Source organism: Bufo gargarizans, chromosome 5 (genome assembly GCF_014858855.1).
Source record: "Bufo gargarizans isolate SCDJY-AF-19 chromosome 5, ASM1485885v1, whole genome shotgun sequence".
Taxonomy (NCBI): Eukaryota; Metazoa; Chordata; class Amphibia; order Anura; family Bufonidae; genus Bufo; species Bufo gargarizans.
In genome coordinates, this window is record NC_058084.1 from 406629711 (window position 1) to 406650328 (window position 20618).

General features: G+C 44.9%; 1 protein-coding gene across 2 annotated transcripts in view; it reads left to right on the forward strand.

Moving 5' to 3' along the window:
- The first annotated feature begins 611 nt into the window (after positions 1-611).
- Positions 612-20618, forward strand: part of GALNT11 (polypeptide N-acetylgalactosaminyltransferase 11) — a 50622-nt gene continuing 30615 nt past the window's right edge. The window contains exons 1-4 of one of the 2 annotated variants that reach the window (XM_044294342.1): positions 612-740; positions 1021-1353; positions 12483-12606; positions 18165-18331. In XM_044294342.1, the coding sequence (XP_044150277.1) occupies positions 1059-1353; positions 12483-12606; positions 18165-18331 (586 nt within the window). In that variant the 5' untranslated portion in view covers positions 612-740; positions 1021-1058. Of the gene's footprint in view, positions 783-1020; positions 1354-12482; positions 12607-18164; positions 18332-20618 lie in introns of both variants that reach the window. The other variant, XM_044294343.1, reaches the window with a different exon arrangement.

Genomic DNA, 20618 nt, shown 5'->3' on the forward strand with positions numbered 1-20618 from the left:
GTATACATCTGATATTAACAAATCGTAATACTCCTATCAGACTGTGATATTTTATATTTTGTATTTTATATTTTATAATTTATATTTTATAATTTATACTGTCTCACTCCATATTATGTATGATATATTGTGATAAATTGATATAATAAATAAATATTTTATTACAAATTGGACCTGATATATAGCAACAGATATTGAGTGCTCACTATAACATTCCTATATTTTTAAAAATGATTCAAGTATCTAAATATAGTTTAATACCGAAATAAATAACTTTGGACGTTTCTGTGGTATGTTATCTTCTTGTCCCACATTATAACTGGACGTCTGCAACTAGCATGAAAAAGTAACGAAATGAGTATCATTCTTCACATTCCCCACACATTCTATAAAATGAACGCACAAACAAGGCTATTTTGGCATCATTCAGCAAAATAATAAGGAGAAAGCCAACGGCGACCATTTTCTTGTAGTGCAGGATCCCTGCAATATGGGCGAACAGACCATGGCAATATGGCTCCCACAGGAGACAAAGACGTAAAACACAACTCCGCCTCTACAGTCCGACTCTGCGCAGCGGTCAGCCAGGACCGAGACGTGACGTAATGAGACTGGACACGCCCTTCTTCGTATAGCTAGGGTTGGCGCTTCGTATGACGGGCGGGGCTGGTTAGTGTCGTCATTTTGTGGGCGGAGACTGCGGTCAGTCTTCCCTCAGACCACTCTGGAAGGGGCCCCAGGTATGCGGCTCGGTGCAGGGCCACCGGGGTTCATAGTATGTGGTGGGTATTAGGCGCAGCCGGTGCAGAATGAGGGGCTGCAGGCGCACACTAGCCCTCCCTGCAGGGTGACCCGGGGGACATGTGCACATCTGGCAGGCTGTTAATATGTAAGAGGCTGGAGTGCAGCAGCCATATATTAATCTGAGCCCATTACATATTAACATGCTTGGAGGTGGAATTACTCATTAATGCAGTGACTTGAGTCTGTCTTAATATTGTCCTTTCTGTCCTCTTGCAGGGACTTGAGAATGGACCCTCGACAATGCTAGGGTTACCATGGGCAGCGCCGCGCTCCGCTGTTTCTGCTATGGGTGCCTCTTCACCTCTGTGACCTGGACACTTCTGCTCTTTATTTATTTCAACTTCAGCGAGGAGAGCCAAGGCTTCAGACATGTGTCCGTCAAGGGGCTGGAGCCGTACAAACCCTTCCCCAAGAAAATGTACCCCCGCTTGTCCCGGGAGTCGGTCGGGATGGATTGGGATGGATCCAACAAGGGGCGTGCGGGAGATCCTCTAGGAAATCACATAGGAAACAATATGGAAACCAATGGGAATTTCTCCCCGGAAATGGGTAAGAACTGGCAACAATGTATCGGGGGGGGGGTTGTTGCAAGTGATTATTAAGCATTTCAGTAGAGGGTTAATAGTTCCTGCATCAGTAGTAATGTAGTGTTTGTCAAAATCTGGTCCCCAAGGGCTTATCCTGGGGACAGGTTGAGGGACCAGAGGTAGGTACTTATGCACGTGGCTCACATGGCCACTTATATGCTTGTGGAGATGTCCCAGTGTCCCCTGTCTACGGATGAGCCGACTTGTGGTATCATAACTTATGGTCCGTGGTAGCGGAATCCATAACGGAATTCTTAGATAACCCGAACTGAAGTTCGCTCATCCCTACCCTTCACCATCTCGTTATTTTTTATTGACTGAATTAGAAATTTGGAGCACGACGGGGGCGTCTTTCACTCGCTTCTGCTTTTTGAATTCCTCTTTATTGGATATACAGTAAAGACGCCTTCACACAGTCAGTGTCTGATCAGCGGGTCAAAGACCCAGAAAAGGAGCAAATCTTTCCAATACACCTCATCTCTATGTAGAATTCACCCCTGGTTTTGGCTCACAAACACTGACCCTGTGAAATCGGCCTTACTGGGGCCAAAGCGTGGTAATCCTGTAGCCCACTATTCGTGCACCTATGCTGATGAACCCCTACCAGATCTGTATTATGTTGGGTCTCTGTAGCCACTTAACATCACAATATTAGTGAATTCACGGTGTAGCTGAAGTTACATACAAGGGCATCGGGAAGGAAAGTTTAAAGGGGCTGTGCACCTTTTGCAGGGGGTTTTGCAGCGTCCTTGGTTGCTATGACGCCGTGCGCTTTGTGCCGCCGCCGCAGTACAGTAATAGACTGGTATGATCTATACAAGTGTATTGCTGTACAGCAGCGGCGGCACGATGCGCACAGCGTCATAGCAACCAGTGACACCGTGCGCTCCTGCACTCAAGCAGGATGCCAGTCCGGTATCTCACAGACCATGTTCCACGGACGTCTGCACGAGGCTTAAAGAGGACCTTTCGTCGGTCCAAACATTGTGAACTAAGGGTCATGATCTGTACAGGGGCACCGCTCCGTTCTCCTGCTATGCCCTCCGGTATGTTCGGTCACTTGGTTATAGTAGGCGGAGACTGCCCTTGTTCTCCTGGGCGTCTTCTCCCAGGCTGTGAGCTCTGCGCTGCGATTGGCCTGCGCTACAGCCTAGGAGAAGGAGACACCCAGGAGAACAAGGGCAGTCTCCGCCTACTATAACCAAGTGACCGAATATACCGGAGGGCATAGCAGGAGAACGGAGCGGCGCCCAGGGATAATAGTAAGTGCAGTGAGGGCTCCATGCCGCCGCTGTACAGATCATGACACTAAGTTCACAATGTTTGGACCGATGAAAGGTCCTCTTTAAGATAACTAAGAATTTTGTTATGGATTCTGCTACCATGGACCATAAGTTATGGTCTGTAGTAGTGGATTCCATAACGGAGTTCTTGGATAACCCGAACTTTGTACGCCGAACTTGAAAACAGAAGTTTGCTCATCCCTAGTGGTGGTGTCTGCAAGGACTGGTGAGGTTGGTTTGTGGTTCTTCGGATTCAGCTGAATGGTATGAGGCAGGTTTAGATGAGATATTTGCACTCTTGCGATGAGCAGCTTGTGATAATCTGGGATATATGGAAGTAAAATCAGTTAGCGTTGCCTGTGTTGTGGTGAGATTAGAAGCCGTCAGCACAGCTGGCAGTCGTCCTAGTCACAGCTAATCTGCCACCGAGAAATTGGCAAGACATAAATTAGTTCAGTCATACCTGGGTTGTAGCTCCGGAAATGCTCTGCCTGCGTCCATGCCAGCTACTGATACCTGAGCTTCTAGTATGAATTTCACATCTCTGCACTTGATTAAGAACTACTACATTTACTGTGTATTCGCTGTTTACGGTTTTTCACACACTTATTCCTTCATGGGGGTACATTGGTGCTTTATGGGGGCAATGTATTATAAGACCAAGAAATCCTGTTTCTCAGTTATTTTTGGTGGTGGTCTCAAAAGTGGTTTTACTGTCATGTTGAGTCCACCAGGGTGGAGGCGTTCTTTGCATTGTTTCTCTGCTCTGGCTCATTTGGGGAAGTCCTGATTAGAGGTATTCCCTTTCTGGACTGATAGATGACTGATAGATACCGGTCCTGTCTCTGGTATCTTTCTTTAGAATGGGGCGCTGTTTGCCGGCTGCAGTGTATGGAGAGGTGACCGCGTAGGCGCAGCTTTCTCCATTCACTTCTGTGGGAGTTCTCAAGGATGGCTCAAAAACTCTCATATCAATGGAGAGAGCAGAGCGTGTGCCACCACCACGCCATACGCTGCAGATGGCAAACGGGGTCCCATTCTAACGACAGATGCTGAGACCCGCATCTGTGGGACTTTTATAGCATATCTTGTGAAGAAGGGAATGACTCTTTCAGTCTGACTCTGTTAGGATGCATGGAAAGGGATGTCTAGGTGGGACCACCCCTTTAAGTCGTATTAAGTCAGTATTGCACTCTAGCTATAGTTGGCTAAGGCTACTTTCACACTAGCATTTTTAATGGATCCGGCAGGGTTCATCAAAAACTCTTCCGTTACTGATAATACAACCATCTGCATCGGTTATGAACGGATCCGGTTGTATTATCTGTAACATAGCCAAGACAGATCCGTCTTGAACTCCATTGAAAGTCAATAAGAGACGGACCTGTTTTCTATTGTCAGAGAAAACGGATCCATCCCATTGACTTGCATTGTGGGTCATAACTGATCCGTCTTGCTCCGCATCCCAGGATGGAAGGCAAACAGCAGCATGCTGCCGCTTGCTCTCCGGTATGAGAACGGTACAGAATGCATTTTGGAGCATTCCGTTCTGTTCAGTTACGTTTTGTCCCCATTGACAATGAATGCGGACAAAACTAAAGCGCTTTTTTTCCGGTATTGAGACCCTATGAAGGATTTCAATAGCGGTAAAATGGAAACGCTAGTGTGAAAGTAACCTAAAAAATGAAATGATTGGCTGCGCCCTATGCAAAGCTGGCGACTTTTATAGATGGAGCTATATCCTGGCTGGCGTTTCAGGACCCGGGGCCAGGAACAGAGGACCTGCTAAGGGAAGTTGTACAGAGAGTGTAACATTCCCCACAGCCTTTTATGAGCCGTATGGGGTCACTCCTAAGGCCCCTTTCACACGAGCAAGTGAACGCATAGCACCCGCACGGAATCCGGGCCCATTAATTTCAGTGGGTCTGTGTACATAAGCATTGTTTTTCCCATATGATTTCTGCGTTGCATGAGAATCGCAGCATATTCTATATTCTGTGTTTTTCACCCAGTCCTGGCCCCATAGAAGTGAATCGGGCTTCAGTGAAAAACGCATTGTATCTGGATCAGACGTTCTGTGGGTTTACAGCATATTTCTGTCTGGCTCTACCCCAGGGAGCAGTTTCCACAATATCATTACAGTGAATTGTTATCTCTGCAGTTCTCTCATACATTTTTTATAAGCTGCTAGGTCCTTGCATGTACCATTGTCTCAATCGGTTTACCACTACTAAGCGCCTTAAGGCTTATTCACATGGTGTAGTAAGTACCGTATTTTCCATTTCGTCCACCATGACGGCTCTACTATGAGATTGACCCTTGACCTCTGTAGGGGCAGGAACACACAGAGGTTAAAATGCCACCTCTCACCCTCAGTGTTTCCTGTCCCTACGGGGTAACTCAGAGAGCCCTCCTGATGGAGGTGAAGAACGTTTTTTATTATTTTAAAAGTACCTGAGGATTTGTGTCCTCTTCCTCTGCCCTCCTGCGGTCCGGTCCAAAGCTGGGCAGAGGATACATGTGGAGTTGATCTCGTTCCTGTTGCAGGAGCCTGTATCTCTCCCACAGTGTCGGTCCCCCTTCCCTACATTGAGGAAGCTGACCGCACGGAAGCAGAGCATGCTGCACGCCGACTCATGACGAAGCCTCAGCACTACACTCTGCTCTGAGGCGGATGGGGCGGAGCTTGGACTGGAGCGCACCGTGATGACGTCAGACGCCGCGTCAAACAAGCAGTGGCATACAACCGGTCTTCCTCCTGGAGCAGACACACTACAGATGTCTGTCCCTGAAGCCCCTGATGCCCCTGCAGTCCAGATGGAATCTGAAGCCCCCTCGGCTACTCCAACAGTGAGTTCCCCTATGGGGAGAGGACAAAAGATGTATCATTTTTTTGACTTGTTTGATTATCTTGTCTATTGATACCTGGCTGCTCCTCTCTTTTATAGGGAGTTAAAGAGCCCAGAACAAGAACTAAAGTTCATAGATGTGCGACTTGTAGCAAGAGACTTCCTGAGAATCATAAAAAGAAGCTCTGCAAGGGTTGCATAAATGATCTTATAAAAGAGGAGCAACCGTCCATTTTGTCAGAGGTCAAATCAGTAATTCAAAATTAAATTAAGTCTTCTTTGGCCTCTCTCAGATCAATCCCTCCTACACCTCCGGCGAAAAAAACCTAGATTGTCGGTCCCATCCTCCTCTGTTTCAGAGGATATGGATGAGGAGGCCTCCACCTCTAGACAGAATGTTGATCTTGACGCTCTATCAGAGGGTGAAATTATGGAAGATAGTAAAAAATACTTTTTTTTTCTTCCGAGGATATGGAGGAGCTATTGGGCGCTGTTAGAGCAACCATGGGGATTGAGGAGGTGAAAAAAAACAAGATCCGTCCTGGATGAAATGTTTGGGGGACTCAGAGCCAAAAAACTAAAAGTTTTCCCAATTAATGAGAACCTAAAAGATATGATACTGGATGAATGGACTGACCCCGAGAGAAGACTGGGGGTATCCAGACAATTCAGAAATAGGCTGTTATTCGACCCAGCGGACGTCAAACTATTTAATGAAACCCCAAAAACTGACATCCAGGTAGCCAAAGTAGTTAAAAAGACTTCCCTCCCATTTGAGGACTCTTCACAGCTACAGGACCCAATGGAAAGGAAGGCCGACTCTCTCCTAAAAAAAAAATCCTGGGAGGCATCTATGTTTGGGGTTAAAACCAACATAGCTGCGATGTCGGTTGCTAAATCTATGTGTTTCTGGCTTAACGAGTTAGAAAAACATATCGAAAACAAAACCCCTAGAGAGGAAATATTAAACTCTATCCCACTCCTCAGATCTGCCACGGCCTTTTTGGCGGATGCCTCGGCGGAGTCGGTGAGGTTCGCCGCTAAGGATGTCACCAATTCTGCTAGAAGGGCATTGTGAATGAAAGCCTGGGGAGAGGATAGAGCATTACAAGCCAAGCTATGTTCTATAGCTTTTTCCGGGAAATACGTCTTTGGACCAGTATTAGACTCCATCCTGGAAAAGGCTGCAGATAAAAAGAAGGGGTTTCCGGAAGAAACTAAAAAGAAGCCCTTTCGTTCCTTCAATTCCCAGACTAGACCCGATAGGGGCAAAGGGAAGGGGGGTAGGTGGAGTTACCAAAAAGGGGGAAAAGGCAGAGGGTTCCTTCTTAACCCCCAAAATAAGCAGTCAGATAAACAATGACTGCAGAGTGGGGGGAAGACTGAGAAATTTTCTGTCCCGGTGGGAATCCATCACCAAAAATCCATGGGCATTAAACATCATACGGGATGGCTACCGGATAGAATTCTCCTCAGCCCCTCCAAGAAAGTTAAGAATAACTTCACACAGCCCAAAAATTCTAGGAAAAATCTGGCAAGGGGTCCTGAAGCTTATAGACTCAGGGGTAGTGACCGAAGTCCCAAGTATGGAAAGAGAAAGGGGGTTACTATTCCAGTTTATTTCTGGTGCAGAAACCAGATGATACGTTCCGCACTATTATAAATTTAAAGGGACTAAACAAAGCTGTCACCTACAGAAAGTTCAGGATGGAATCCATAACATCCATCATTCCCTTGATCAAAGCCGGAGATTTCATGACGTCCATAGACTTAAAGGACGCGTACTATCACGTCCCCATAAACAAGTCATCTCAAAAATTCCTCAGATTCGCCCTAGTGGACAGTTTGGGAGAAATAAAACACTTCCAGTTCACCGTGTTACCCTTTGGAATCTCATCTGCCCCAAGGGTATTCACGAAGCTCGTAGTGGAAATGATATCCCCCCTGAGAGCAGAAGGAATAAAAATATTCCCATACTTGGACAATTTTCTGGTCCTAGGACCCTCGGAGCGGGAAACAACCAGCCTTACCAAAGATCTGATGCGCAGATTTTCAGACCTAGGTTGGGTAATAAACCTAAAAAAGCCATGTATAATCCCTTCAACCAAAATGAAATTTCTGGGAGTGATTCTGGACTCCAGTCTCCCAGGTTACACCCCTCCCTCAGGGGTTAAGAAGGAACCCTCGCTCTATCCACCGTCACGTTGCACCACAGACTGTCCAGAAGTTGGCAGATGCTTTAGTCCAGGTCTGGGAGGAGATCCCTCAGGAGACCGTCCGCCACCTCATCAGGAGCATGCACAGGTGTTGTAGGGAGGTCATACAGGAACGTTGAGGCAACACACACTACGGAGCCTCATTTTGACTTGTTTTAAGGACATTACATCAAAGTTGGATCAGCCTGTAGTGTGTTTTTCCACTTTAATTTTGAGTGTGACTCCAAATCCAGACCTCCATTGGTTTAAAATTTTAATTTCAAATTTTTATTTTTTGTGTGATTTTGTTGTCAGCACATTCAACTATGTAAAGAACAAAGTATTTCAGAAGAATATTTAATTAATTCAGAGCTAGGATGTGTTATTTTTGTGTTCCCTTTATTTTTTTGAGCAGTGTGTGTGTATGTGTGTGTATCTCTATCTCTCCTAAATTAAGGCTGCACCCACATGGTAATTTGGAAAGCACTGAGGGTGAGAGTGGGTGGTGGCCTTTTTTTGTCATTATGGAAAATTTCAGCCCGCATGCTGTACCTGCGCTCCCTGGACTTTATGTGGCTGTCATGGCCCATAAAAGGTAGGAACTAGTGTTAGGGACCACTCATGAAGGCGACCTTGACGTGGTGAGTGGCTTATTACGCTTTAGCCAAAATGTACACCAATGCCTTATTCAACATCCAGCATAAAGGCAGGGCAGAGTGCTGGTTGCAGTGTGCGATTGCATTTTGTGTTTTTACATTTATATCTTTTTTGTCATTACTTTGTGGCAAAAACACTGAATAAGTCAGGCTTTAATCACGTGGTCATATGGCAGTTTTTGCAATGATCTTTACAAAATTGTGAAACGAAAGAAACGGCCTTGGAAATGTTCTTGTAAATTAGTTCTCAGAAGGAATTGTCCAAAGGAAGCGCACTTAATACCAGTGAAGGGAGCCAGTTTACACCTCCTCTGGAGCCGGCCCAAGAAAAGGTAGAGACTGGTAGCATGTTTCTAGCAGCACTGGCTACATACCTCCTGGTATAACCAGTGGTTAGCACTGGTGCCTTATAGTGCTGGGGTTCTAGGTTCGAATCTGACCAAGGACATCTACATAGAATTTGTATGTTCTGTGTGGGTTTCCTCTGGGTACTCCAGTTTCTTCCCTCACTCCAGAGACATACTGATGGGGACCTTTTTAGATTGTGAGCTCCACTGGAGACAGTGAGTGATGTGGATGTCACTCCCTGCTTGGACAATTATTTTACCGATGTCCACCTATGGAAAAAACAAGGGTCCTCCAACCCCAGACCTGCACTGATCCTCGGCTGTTTTTATAGCTCTCATAAAAAATGGAGTTGTGTACGTGGCTGGCCACCTGGATGGGAGGTCCAAGATTGGAGAAGTGCTGCTCTCCCAGAGGTGGATTTCTCAGGATATGCTGAAATCTACTGGTAGGAATACCTTTTAAAAACTGTAGTACCTAAAAATTGCCCTGTCAGTCACAGTACAATTTCAATTTGTTGGTAGTGGGGTTCTTTAAACCACCATGGCTGAGCACGTTGAAGTAGGACACACATAGATATGTATATCTACCCATATACTGACTGGGATACAACAGACTCCATACATTAAAGGGGTGGGCCGCTTTCTGGCTACTGTTGACCAACGCGTATATAACATGATTATATGGCAATTACTAATATCACCTTTGTTAATATTCTGTGCCGTTTGCTATATTTCATAAGGTATGCCCACTATCTTCTGTGCTGTCCACGTAGGGGTCCTGTCCATAAGATGACAACTGATGGAGGGTCATGTGACCAGATGACGCATCACACCTTCTCCATTTAAAGAATGCACCTGCACTAAGCTCCCAACAGTGAAGCGCATTCAAGCGTTTGAATGGAGGAGGCATCCCATGGAGGTAGATTGTCTGGTCAAATGACCCTCCATCAGCAGCCATTTTATGGACAAAACCTCCATGTGGACATCACAAAGAACTTGGCAAACAAGGGGGCATACCTGATGAAATCTAGAAAATGAATTTCAACAAAGGCTATATTAACCCCTTCACGCCTGATTACGTACATGTACGTCATCGGACGTGTGTTTTAAAGATGGCTCCCAAAATAAAAGAAATAAAAAGAAATAAAGAAAAAATACACATCATGGGTGTCGCAATGTGCTAAAACGCCTATAGTACAAAAATATAAAAATATATTCCCCATACGGCACACAGCAAAATGGAAAAGAGTCGCCGTTTTTGGTCACTTCATTTTCTACAAAAAAAACTATACATATAAGCTATCGCCGGAGTCGTACTGACCTGTAGAATAAAAGTAACTGGTCAGTTTTATCGAACATTGTAAATAAAAATAAATACAAAAAACGTAAAACTGTGGTGGAATTGCTTATTTATTTTTAATTTTTTTGCAATTTAACCCCACTGTGGAGCGCTTCCATATAATTTCGGTCTGTCTCTCTTCACAGCAAAAAAAAAATAGAACATGCTCTATATCTTTGCCAAGCGATCGGATCATGGACCCCATTCAAGTCTGCATTTGTCAGCGTCGTCCACACGGACTGTGCCTGTGCATCGGGGACCGCAATTTTTGGTCCCCGATGCACGGCAGGGGCTGTTCACGTGTATGAGCTCTTACAATGACAGATTACTCAGGATGTTTGGACTCAGTCGGTTGTCACCCACTGCCTGCATGGACTTCTATGTGATGACCTGTGACAAAAAAACTGTACAAAGCCAGAACAAGAGCTCTGCTATTAGACAATTCTAACGTGTAAAACTCACTATTAAATGAGGAATCGGATTCTTACTGCGGGAGACGCCCAGCTTTCCAGTTGCATTCAGCATCCTACTGCACTCCCAGTGATTCTGAGCGGTCTCCGTTCTCACTCACAATCTGCCTACGTGTCTCTCAAATGGAGTTTTGCAATAATTAATTCTAGAGTAAGTTCTCAGCATGGATTTTTCATGCGGTTTGCTTATAGTAGGATTGCCTAATGTGAGTCACTCTATATCGACAACTATATGCTGGGTCTATACAAATGTACTCTATTATTCCCTCTAAGTAGGTGCTTTAAAGAAGGAAATTACTTTTTAAACTACTGTGCAGAAAAAGGCCCATCACAATAACCCTTAAAGGGAACCTGTCACCGGGATTTTGTGTATAGAGCTGAGGACATGGGCTGCTAGATAGCCGCTAGCACATCCGCAATACCCAGTCCCCATAGCTCTGTGTGCTTTTATTGTGCTCAGACGAGTTTGTATGTGTATAGAGTAGTCAGGAGAGAGAGCAGCTATCTAATGTGTATGGTCAGCCGAAGAAATGACTGGAATTTTAAACAGAAAAAAATATCACTGATACTTGGCGAAAGTGTTAAAGGGGTTGTCTTTCAGCCAATGGCAGTTATTATGTAGAGAAAGTTATTACAAGGCACTTACTAATGTATTGTGATTGTCCATATTGCTTCCTTCCCTGGCTTGATTCCTCCTTTCATCACATTATACACTGCTTGCAATCCAGGGGTTACGACCACCAGCAGCGGTGGTTGTTCTTGCACACTACAGGAAGAAGCAGTGGCCTCTCTGGTGGCTGGGAGCGGCCATAGGCACGCATATGCAGCAGCTCCTGGTCACCTGGTATCTGCCCCTGGATACAAACGGTGTATAATGTGATGGAAAAGTGAGTCCAGCCAGCAAAGGAGGCAATGTGGAGAATCACAATACATTAGTAAGTGCCTTGAAGTAACGTTCTCTACATGATAAATGCCATTGGCTGAAGTAAGAGAACCCCTTTAATGCAGATGCTCCTTTTTTGTCCTTGCAAGAGTCCAGGTTAGCATTGTTTGCTTTGGAGTAAACATCTAGTATCTAAGGCTAGAAATTATAAACTGACTTGTCACAAAATGGGAACCTTGCCTCAAACCAAAAATCTGTGTCTCGTTTCCCTTTCGAGGAGTTTAGCTTTTTTTTTTCATTTCTGCTTAACCAGGACTGCGATTTGTTCTTGTGTCCCTGTGTATATGGCTCGCCCTCTGTGCACACTCAGTACCACGTGCGTCTGTTCTCCCTTCATCTTTAGTCTGTCATTGATGCTACAAATTGAGTATCTTGTTATTTCTGCAGGTTGTAATTATTGGTGTTGACATGATTTTATTCTTCTGACCTGGATGACTGGTCCTCTCTAAGGCCCCTGTCACACGAGCGTGACAGATTGGGTGCGTTCAGTATAACTCGCACCATTTTGCAAGCAAGTTCAGTTTAGTCTGCGATTGCGTTCAGTTGTTCCGTTTTTTTTTCTGCAAGACTGCAAAACGTTTTGATGCGTTTTTCACGCGTGTTATAAAAAACTGAAGGTTTACAAACATCTCTTAGCAACCATCAGTGAAAAACCCATTGCATCCGCACTTGTTTCCAGATGCAATGTGTTTTTCACGCAGCCCCATTCACTTCTATGGGGCCAGGGCTGCGTGAAGAACACAGAATATAGTTTTTCACGCAACTCAGAACTGATGCGTGATAAAAAAACGCTCATGTACACAGACCCATTGAAATGAATGTGTTATGTGTTCACGTCACGCATTGCACCCGCACGGAAAACTTGCTCGTGTGAAAGGGGCCTAATGGATCACTTGCTATCACAGGGGCGTTAAAGGATGGATTTTGCAAAGTGGGCCGTTGCTTTTGCAGGTGACAGATTCTCTCTTTCAGTACTGAATGGACTGATATTTTATATGCTTTCTTATAGGTATGATATTCAATGAACAAGACCAAAACGTGCGGGATGTCGGCTATCAGAAACATGCCTTCAACATGCTGATCAGCAATAGACTGGGATATCACAGAGACGTTCCTGACACCAGAGATCCAAAGTATGTCCCTAGAGCTAGACTCTGTTATTAGTGGGATAAAAGAAGAATTTCCCATACGTGTAACATAAAGCACTGGACCCCTCTCTTATTACTGGTATAATTGTTAAGAAATTGGGAAGATTTTATTTTATTTTTTATATTTTTTTGGTAGGTCAATAGGTCAAATAAAATGTAAATCTGATTTTAAATATGTGTAATTCCAGATTTACTAGGCCGGTTTAACAGAAATAGGGTGCCATGTTTAGAGCCAAGGATGGGATTGGATCTTGTTTTGTGAGATCAGAAAAGCCATTACCAAAGGGAATCTGTCACCTAGTTTTACCCTATAGAGCTGCGGACATGCACGGATAGATCTCCGCTAGCATGTCCGCAATATACCTGTCCCATAGCTCTGTGTGGTTTTATTTCGTTTAAAAAAAATGATTTTATAGATATGTAAATTAGCGAAGTAAGGTGCCCAAGGCGTGGTTACTTACTGTGAAGGAGCCCTGCACCGCCCCCTGTGAAGGAGCCCTGCACCGCCCCCTGTGAAGGAGCCCTGCACCGCCCCCTGTGAAGGAGCCCTGCACCGCCCCCTGTGAAGGAGCCCTGCACCGCCCCCTGTGAAGGAGCCCCCTCCTTGCTCACAAAGTTACAGTGTTGTAATCTCTCAATACATGAGCTAGCGCATGCGCAGTTCGTTCACTGAGGCTGATGCCAACAAAGGGAACGAACACTTTGCCGGCACTGTGCATGTGCTAGCTCGCGCATCGCGAGATTACAGCACTGTAACTTTGTGAGCAAGGAGGAGATTCCTGGATGCAGGCGGTGCTGGGCTCCTTCACAGGGGGCATGGCTGGGCTCCTTAACCGTAAGTAACCACGCCTTGGGCACCTTGCTCGGCTAACTTGCATATCTATAAAATCATTTTTTAAACGAAATAAAACCACACAGAGCTATGGGACAGGTATATTGCGGAGATCTATCCGTGCATGTCCGCAGGTCTATAGGGTAAAACCAGCTGACAGATTCCCTTTAATTTGCAACTGGACATTTTCAGTTGGGAGGGTGTCCCTGCACAGTCTGATACTAGCAGGACTGATTGGATACTGTCAGACTGTGTAGGGACACTCACCCCCCCCCCCCCCCCTCAACTGGTAACACCTATCTGAACCTTCACTGCAAACTATTTATTCATAAACTTCTAGTAGGAATAACTAAGGAATGGAGAACATAGGTTTATATAAAAATATATGCTCCAGGATTGTTATTACATGGGGGTTGCAAGTAGTTACCAAAACAGATATGTCAGGAGAGTGAGAGGTCCTTTTTAATGGAATGGTACTATAAATTTATCAAAAAATTGACAACCAGGTGATACGGGGTTTCCATACAAACTGACAGTGTCCAGTTGTTGCTGACGGTGCCAGGCTGTGCAGGGACGCCAATTTTGTCACGGGGAATGGTAGCAACAAGGTGTCAATATATTCCTAAGTATTCATGCAGTACCCAGACCTGCAGGGTATTGCGATGTGAGGTCACGGTTAATAGGCATACGAGGGTTGCTCTAGGTTACTCAGTTTGTAGGGGGACCCTGGGCAGGCGTACAGCAGTGATGGAGAGGCTGGCACAGGGGTCCTCTGGGCACTCTCGGTGTATAGGGACCAGGCCCGATGTTGGGGGAGGTGCCCTGGATGTTGCAGATGTTTAATGTGCCTAGGGCAAGTTCCCTTTAAGGTTCGTGACGCCAGTCCCTGTAACAGTGGCACACCGATTTATAGTAGTAATAAGTGAGGAATACGATGTTGAGGTGAACCAAACTTCCTTTACTGAAAACGGTTAACTTTTTACAGTCTGAATTCAGTTCCACAAGGCAGCAGCAATCAATAGCAGGCTTTTACATCAATGTCAGGTACAATGTTCTTTGCAAGATACTCAGAGGGTAAAAACAACACTTACTGACCAGGCTGCACTCTTCCCCAGAAATCCTGTGCACTATTCCTCATAACTCCTGGCTGTCTCAATCCCAAGGCCCGTATGCCCTAATGCTGGCTTTATCCTTGGCAGCAAACTTCCTCAGGTATTTATCCTTGCTTTGGGTAAATCCTTCTGCCCTTCAGCTTGCTTATCTAGCCGGACTTCTGGTTATGGGAACTGCAGGTTTCTCTCAGGAGGTAAACTCTTCCCCTGGTAAAAATCTTCTGAGCTAACTCTGGCTCAATATCCTCAGGTAGGCCGGAACCGTATCCACTAGCCTCCTGGTGGCAACTAGAAGCCTGGGCTGTCTAGCTGCATGTCAGGAGGTGGCCCTCAGCTTGTCTCTGGCTAAGGTGCCCTCTCACTTCTGTCTCTCCACAGACTCCTGACTACACAGACTGACCCCTCCCTGTCTGGGCCTAAATATATATACGATGGGTTCCCTAGCTCCCTCTAGTGTCTAGGAGACTGAACTACACCCTAATAGGCCTGCTGCACACATCACAGGGACAATACACATAAATAAATACATATTAAAATGGACTGTGAAATACACTGCCACTGTCCCTCAGGAGTAGGAGTACCACGTGGCCCAATTGACCTTTGTGTAGTGCCCACATTTACCTAGTAGGACACTACATACAGTAGGGAAAATGGAAAAAGCATAACATAGTTATGAGATGGGATGCTCCACTATGGGGAATGCAAGTATTTACTAAAACTGACATGTCAGAAGTGGGGACTGGACCTCTGAAGCCATTTTTTCCACTTTACCTGACGGCAATATATCATGGACGGCTTGAAGATTTTTTTTTTCTCTGATCAAGGCACTGTGTAATAGGGTCATTAAAAAGCAGTGTCACAAAAAAATGTTGCCAAGGTTATTTTGGTAGTCCCCAAAAAAATACATTGGCGCGGTTAGAACAAGACGTGCAAAATTGCTAAAAAGTGTCTGGATATTTATGACCAAAAATCCAGATGGTGGTTCACCGACTGATAGGAAGAGCCAGCGCTGTCAGCTTTAAGACCTGCTGTATAATGACTGATCTTCTCTTCTGGAATTATCATAAGGCGGGCAGGTGAGCTTCTACTGATGTCACCCGCAGAGACTTTCTCTTACCTCTAAATGGTTTTGTCTCGCGTACAATGGTTATGCAGCTGCACGGCTTATACAGTTATACTGATGTTAATAGGCTTTGAGGCTTAAAGTTGGCAGCAGCATTTCACCTCTTTTTAAAGGGGAACTATCTGCTGGCTTCATTTTCCTGTCTCCTGATTTGGGGCCACTAAACCATCAACGTGTTGCTATTCAGCTGGGGAGTAAGGGGGTTGTTCAAGATTACCTTCTGTTTTTAACCCCCCCATCCCCTTCCTTTTCTGCACCTTTTAAAGGGAAGCTTACCTGCCTGCTCCCCATCACTCTTTTCTGGCTCCCTGGGTCCGCCACTGTCTTCCCTGTGCTTCGATCCCCACATGTAAATTTCTGCTTGGGGGACACATTACCACTGTGGCCCATTCTTGGCTGCAGTGGTGCCGTGACTCTGTCCATGCCGGAAATTCACATTAAGGGATCAAAGCACAGTCGAGGCAGCAGTGGAGCCAGAACTGAGCAGTGGGGGGCAGGTAAGTATGTATCTCTTCACAGGTAGGGAATATAAAAAAGAATATAAAAAAGACAACCCCTCTAAATGGGTTCTCTGGGAATTATTTCAAATGGCCTAGAATGTGAGCAGGACTGATTGCTGCCACTTGCAGAGCTGTCTAGGGTTGGTTTCTCGCTACACACTACGCTGCTCTACAATACAATGTCATGATGTGGTCCTGCCTATGAAATGCCATCATGGCTGAGCAGCCTGACAGAAACCCTTACCAACTTGTAGTATATGCAAATGCCAGAGTGTATTGTGTAGAGAGGCCTGGCTCCTCATCCCCTAGACGGCTCTGCAAGTGGAGGCAACCAGTCCTGCGTACATTCTAGGACAGGTTGCTGGCAACTATATTAAATCCTGGAGAACCCCGTTAAGGTCTCGGACCTGCCCGTAGCAAGCCCCTTAGAGTTTTGGACTCTTCCCCAGTGATATCGGTTGTCCATGCGTTGCACTGATGAGTACACCTCATTTCACTGTGCCCAATTGCCAATCAAAAAAATATGCGATAAATAAATGATTTCTGGGAGCTCCACTGTTGGGATGCCCAATGATCACTTTCATGGAGATTGTTCTCCCCCTCCACCGTTTTGGAGGTTTGAATGGAGCAGTGGTCATTCATATGCTTTACTGCTCCATTCAGTGTCTATGGGACTGATGGAAGAAGTCTAGTGCTGTAGTTGGCTATCTCCACCAGTCCTAGAGCCCTCTTCAATTATACAGTTATCAGCCATCCCCTGGATAGGTGGGAGCACGGTGGCTCGGTGGTTACCTGGCAGCAGGGGAGGGTCCATGATGCAATTCCGACCAAGGGCAACATCTGCATGGCGTTTATATGTTCTCCTTGTGTTTGCATGGGTTTTCTCCCACAGTCCTCAAATATATGCCAAGTGGTATTAAGAAACTTACCCCAAAGGGTGTTGGGAATGAGCACCTATAAGGCAGCCGCTGACTTCCCAACTCTGCAACCATCCTGCCCTTTGAGTCCCTTGTGTGAGAAGAGCGCACTACAAATATGTTATGGGATTACACCATGTACGGTATTTATCCGAAACAATGCTGCACTTGTGTTATGTAGTGTATCATGTGCTACAAATCAGCTCTTAGTATACTAACATATTGGAGTGAAAAAGGATATTTGTGTATTGGGTTCCTTCACCATTCCTCCATGGAGCAACAGCTGAGGGTCACACAGCAGCCGGCACATTCCTTCCATATATTCTGACCGCTCTTCAGTATATAATCTATACATCCAGTACAGCAGCTGCGTCTCAAACAGCTAACAAGTACTGGGATTTGTCTATTGCATTTTATGCAGCTGTATGAGATTTTAATAAACCCCCATGTACATAAAGTGTAAAAAATCTGGAGATTTTCAGATCCCTGGCTGGCTGCGTCTGAGATATGTTTGCTGGTTCAAATTACAGACTTTATATGTCCAGTCACACGTCCGCAGAATGGGTCCGCAATTTGCGGAATGAGTGTGGATCCGTTCATTCTCTATGGTGCAGGAATGGATGCGGAGAGCACACAGTGTGCTGTCTGCATCCGCATTTCCGGAGCGCGCCCCCCATCTTTCGGTCCACGGCTTCGGGGAAAAAAATAGAACATGTCCTATTCTTGTCCGCAATTGTGGACCAGAATAGGCAGTTCTATGGGGATGCCGGCTGGGTGTATTGCGGATCCCCAATACACTACGGATGTGTGAATGAACCCTTAGAAGCACCATATGTCCTAATGCAGGATTGCTTATGCCGGATGCAGTCACGACTGTAAAGTAGCACCTCGCCGCAGATGCAGAATACCTTTTATTACTATGGAGTATGGTGTTTAAATAAATTTCATTAATGGACTCCATAAAAAGTAATAAAGTAGTAGAGAAGTGTTTTTGTTTTTTTTGTGATTTTTGACATGCACTGACTGTCTGATTTAGCATTATCATGTTTACATTGGCAGGTGTGCTAAAAAGATTTACCCCACGGATTTGCCCCTTGCCAGCATTGTAATTTGTTTCTACAATGAAGCCTTTTCTGCTCTTCTGAGAACTGTTTATAGCGTGTTGGACCGCACACCGCCTAATCTTCTACAGGAAATCGTGCTGGTAGATGATAGCAGTGATCTAGGTGAGAACTACCTAAGTCAGGTGAAATTTTGTTGGAAACCTTCCCTTTCAATAATATATTCACTTATTGATAAAATATATGTATATGTGTGTGTGTGTGTGTATGTATATCTATCTATCTATCTATCGACCCGAAATACAGTTCAATGTCTCTAACGTCCACCAGCTCCGTGATGTCGTCCTGGAGGAGTGGAAGAGGATTCCAGTGGCAACCTGTGACGCTCGAGTGAGCTCCATGCGCAAGAGAGTTAAGACAGTGCTGGAAAATAATGGTGGCCACACAAAATATTGACACTTCGGGCACAATTTGACCATTTTCAGTTACGGGGTGTACTCCCTTTTGTTGCCAGCAGTTTAGACATTAATGGCCGTGTGTTATTTTGAGGCACACCAAATTTACACTGTTATACAAGCTGTACACTGTCACTTTCTCAGATCTTCAGTGCTGTCCAATGAAAAGATATTATTTACTAAAAATGTGAAGGGTGTACTCACTTTTGTGAGATACTGTGTATATGTGTGTGTGTGTGTGTGTGTATACATACATACATACATACATACATACATACATACTAAAAGTTTGGACACACCTTCTCATTCAAAGAGTTTTCTTTATTTTCATGACTATGAAAATTGTAGATTCACACTAAAGGCATCAAAACTATGAATTAACACATGTGGAATTATATACATAACAAAGAAGTGTGAAACAACTGAAAATATGTAATATTCTAGGTTCTTCAAAGTAGCCACCGTTTGCTTTGATTACTGCTTTGCACACTCTTGGCATTCTTTTGATGAGCTTCAAGAGGTAGTCACCTGAAATGGTCTTCCAACAGTCTTGAAGGAGTTCCCAGAGATGCTTAGCACTTGTTGGCCCTTTTGCCTTCACTCTGTGGTCCAGCTCACTCCAAACCATCTCAATTGGGTTCAGGTCCGGTGACTGTGGAGGCCAGGTCATCTGGCGCAGCACCCATCACTCTCCTTCATGGTCAAATAGCCCTTACACAGCCTGGAGGTGTGTTTGGGGTCATTGTTCTGTTGAAAAATAAATGATGGTCCAACTAAATGCAAACCGGATGGAATAGCATGCCGCTGCAAGATGTTGTGGTAGCCATGCTGGTTCAGTATGCCTTCAATTTTGAATAAATCCCTAAAAGTGTCAACAGCAAAGCACCATCACACCTCCTCCTCCATGCTTCACGGTGGGAACCAGGCATGTAGAGTCCATCCGTTCACCTTTTCTGCGTCTCACAAAGACACGATGTTTGGAACCAAAGATCTCAAATTTGGACTCATCAGACCAAAGCACAGATTTCCACTGGTGACTCGGATGAACTTATCCTCCGCAGCAGAGGTGACTCTTGGTCTTCCTTTCCTGGGGTGGTCCGCATGTGAGCCAGTTTCTTTGTAGCGCTTGATGGTTTTTGTGACTGCACTTGGGGACACTTTCAAAGTTTTCCCAATTTTTCGGACTGACTGACCTTCATTTCTTAAAGTAATGATGGCCACTCGTTTCTGCTTTTTTCTTGCCATAATACAAATTCTAACAGTCTATTCAGTAGGACTATCAGCTGTGTATCCACCTGACTTCTCCTCAACGCAACTGATGGTCCCAACCCCATTTATAAGGCAGGAAATCCCACTTATTAAATCTGACAGGGCACACCTGTGAAGTGAAAACCATTTCAGGTGACTACCTCTTGAAACTCAAGAGAATGCCAAGAGTGTGCAAAGCAGTAATCAAAGCAAAAGGTGGCTACTTTGAAGAACCTAGAATATGACATATTTTCAGTTGTTTCACACTTTTTTGTTATGTGTATGCCTTCAGTGTGAATCGAGAAGGTGTGTCCGAACTTTCTACACCCAGTACAGACCAAAAGTATTTGAACCCTTTTGGAATGATATGAATTTCTGCACAAATTGGTCATAAAATGTTATCTGATCTTCATCAAAGTAACAGCAATAGACAATTGCAGTCTGCTTAAACTAATAACACACAAAGAATTAAATGTTACCATGTTTTTATTGAACACACCATGTAAAAGTTCACAGTGCAGGTGGAAAAAGTATGTGAACCCTTGGATTTAGTAACTGGTTGAACCTCCTTTGGCAGAAATAACTTCAACCAAATGTTTCCTGTAGTTGCAGATCAGACGTGCACAACGGTCAGGAGTAATTCTTGACCATTCCTCTTTACAGAACTGTTTCAGTTCAGCAATATTCTTCGGATATCTGGTGTGAATTGCTTTCTTGAGGTCATGCCACAGCATCTCAATCGGGTTGAG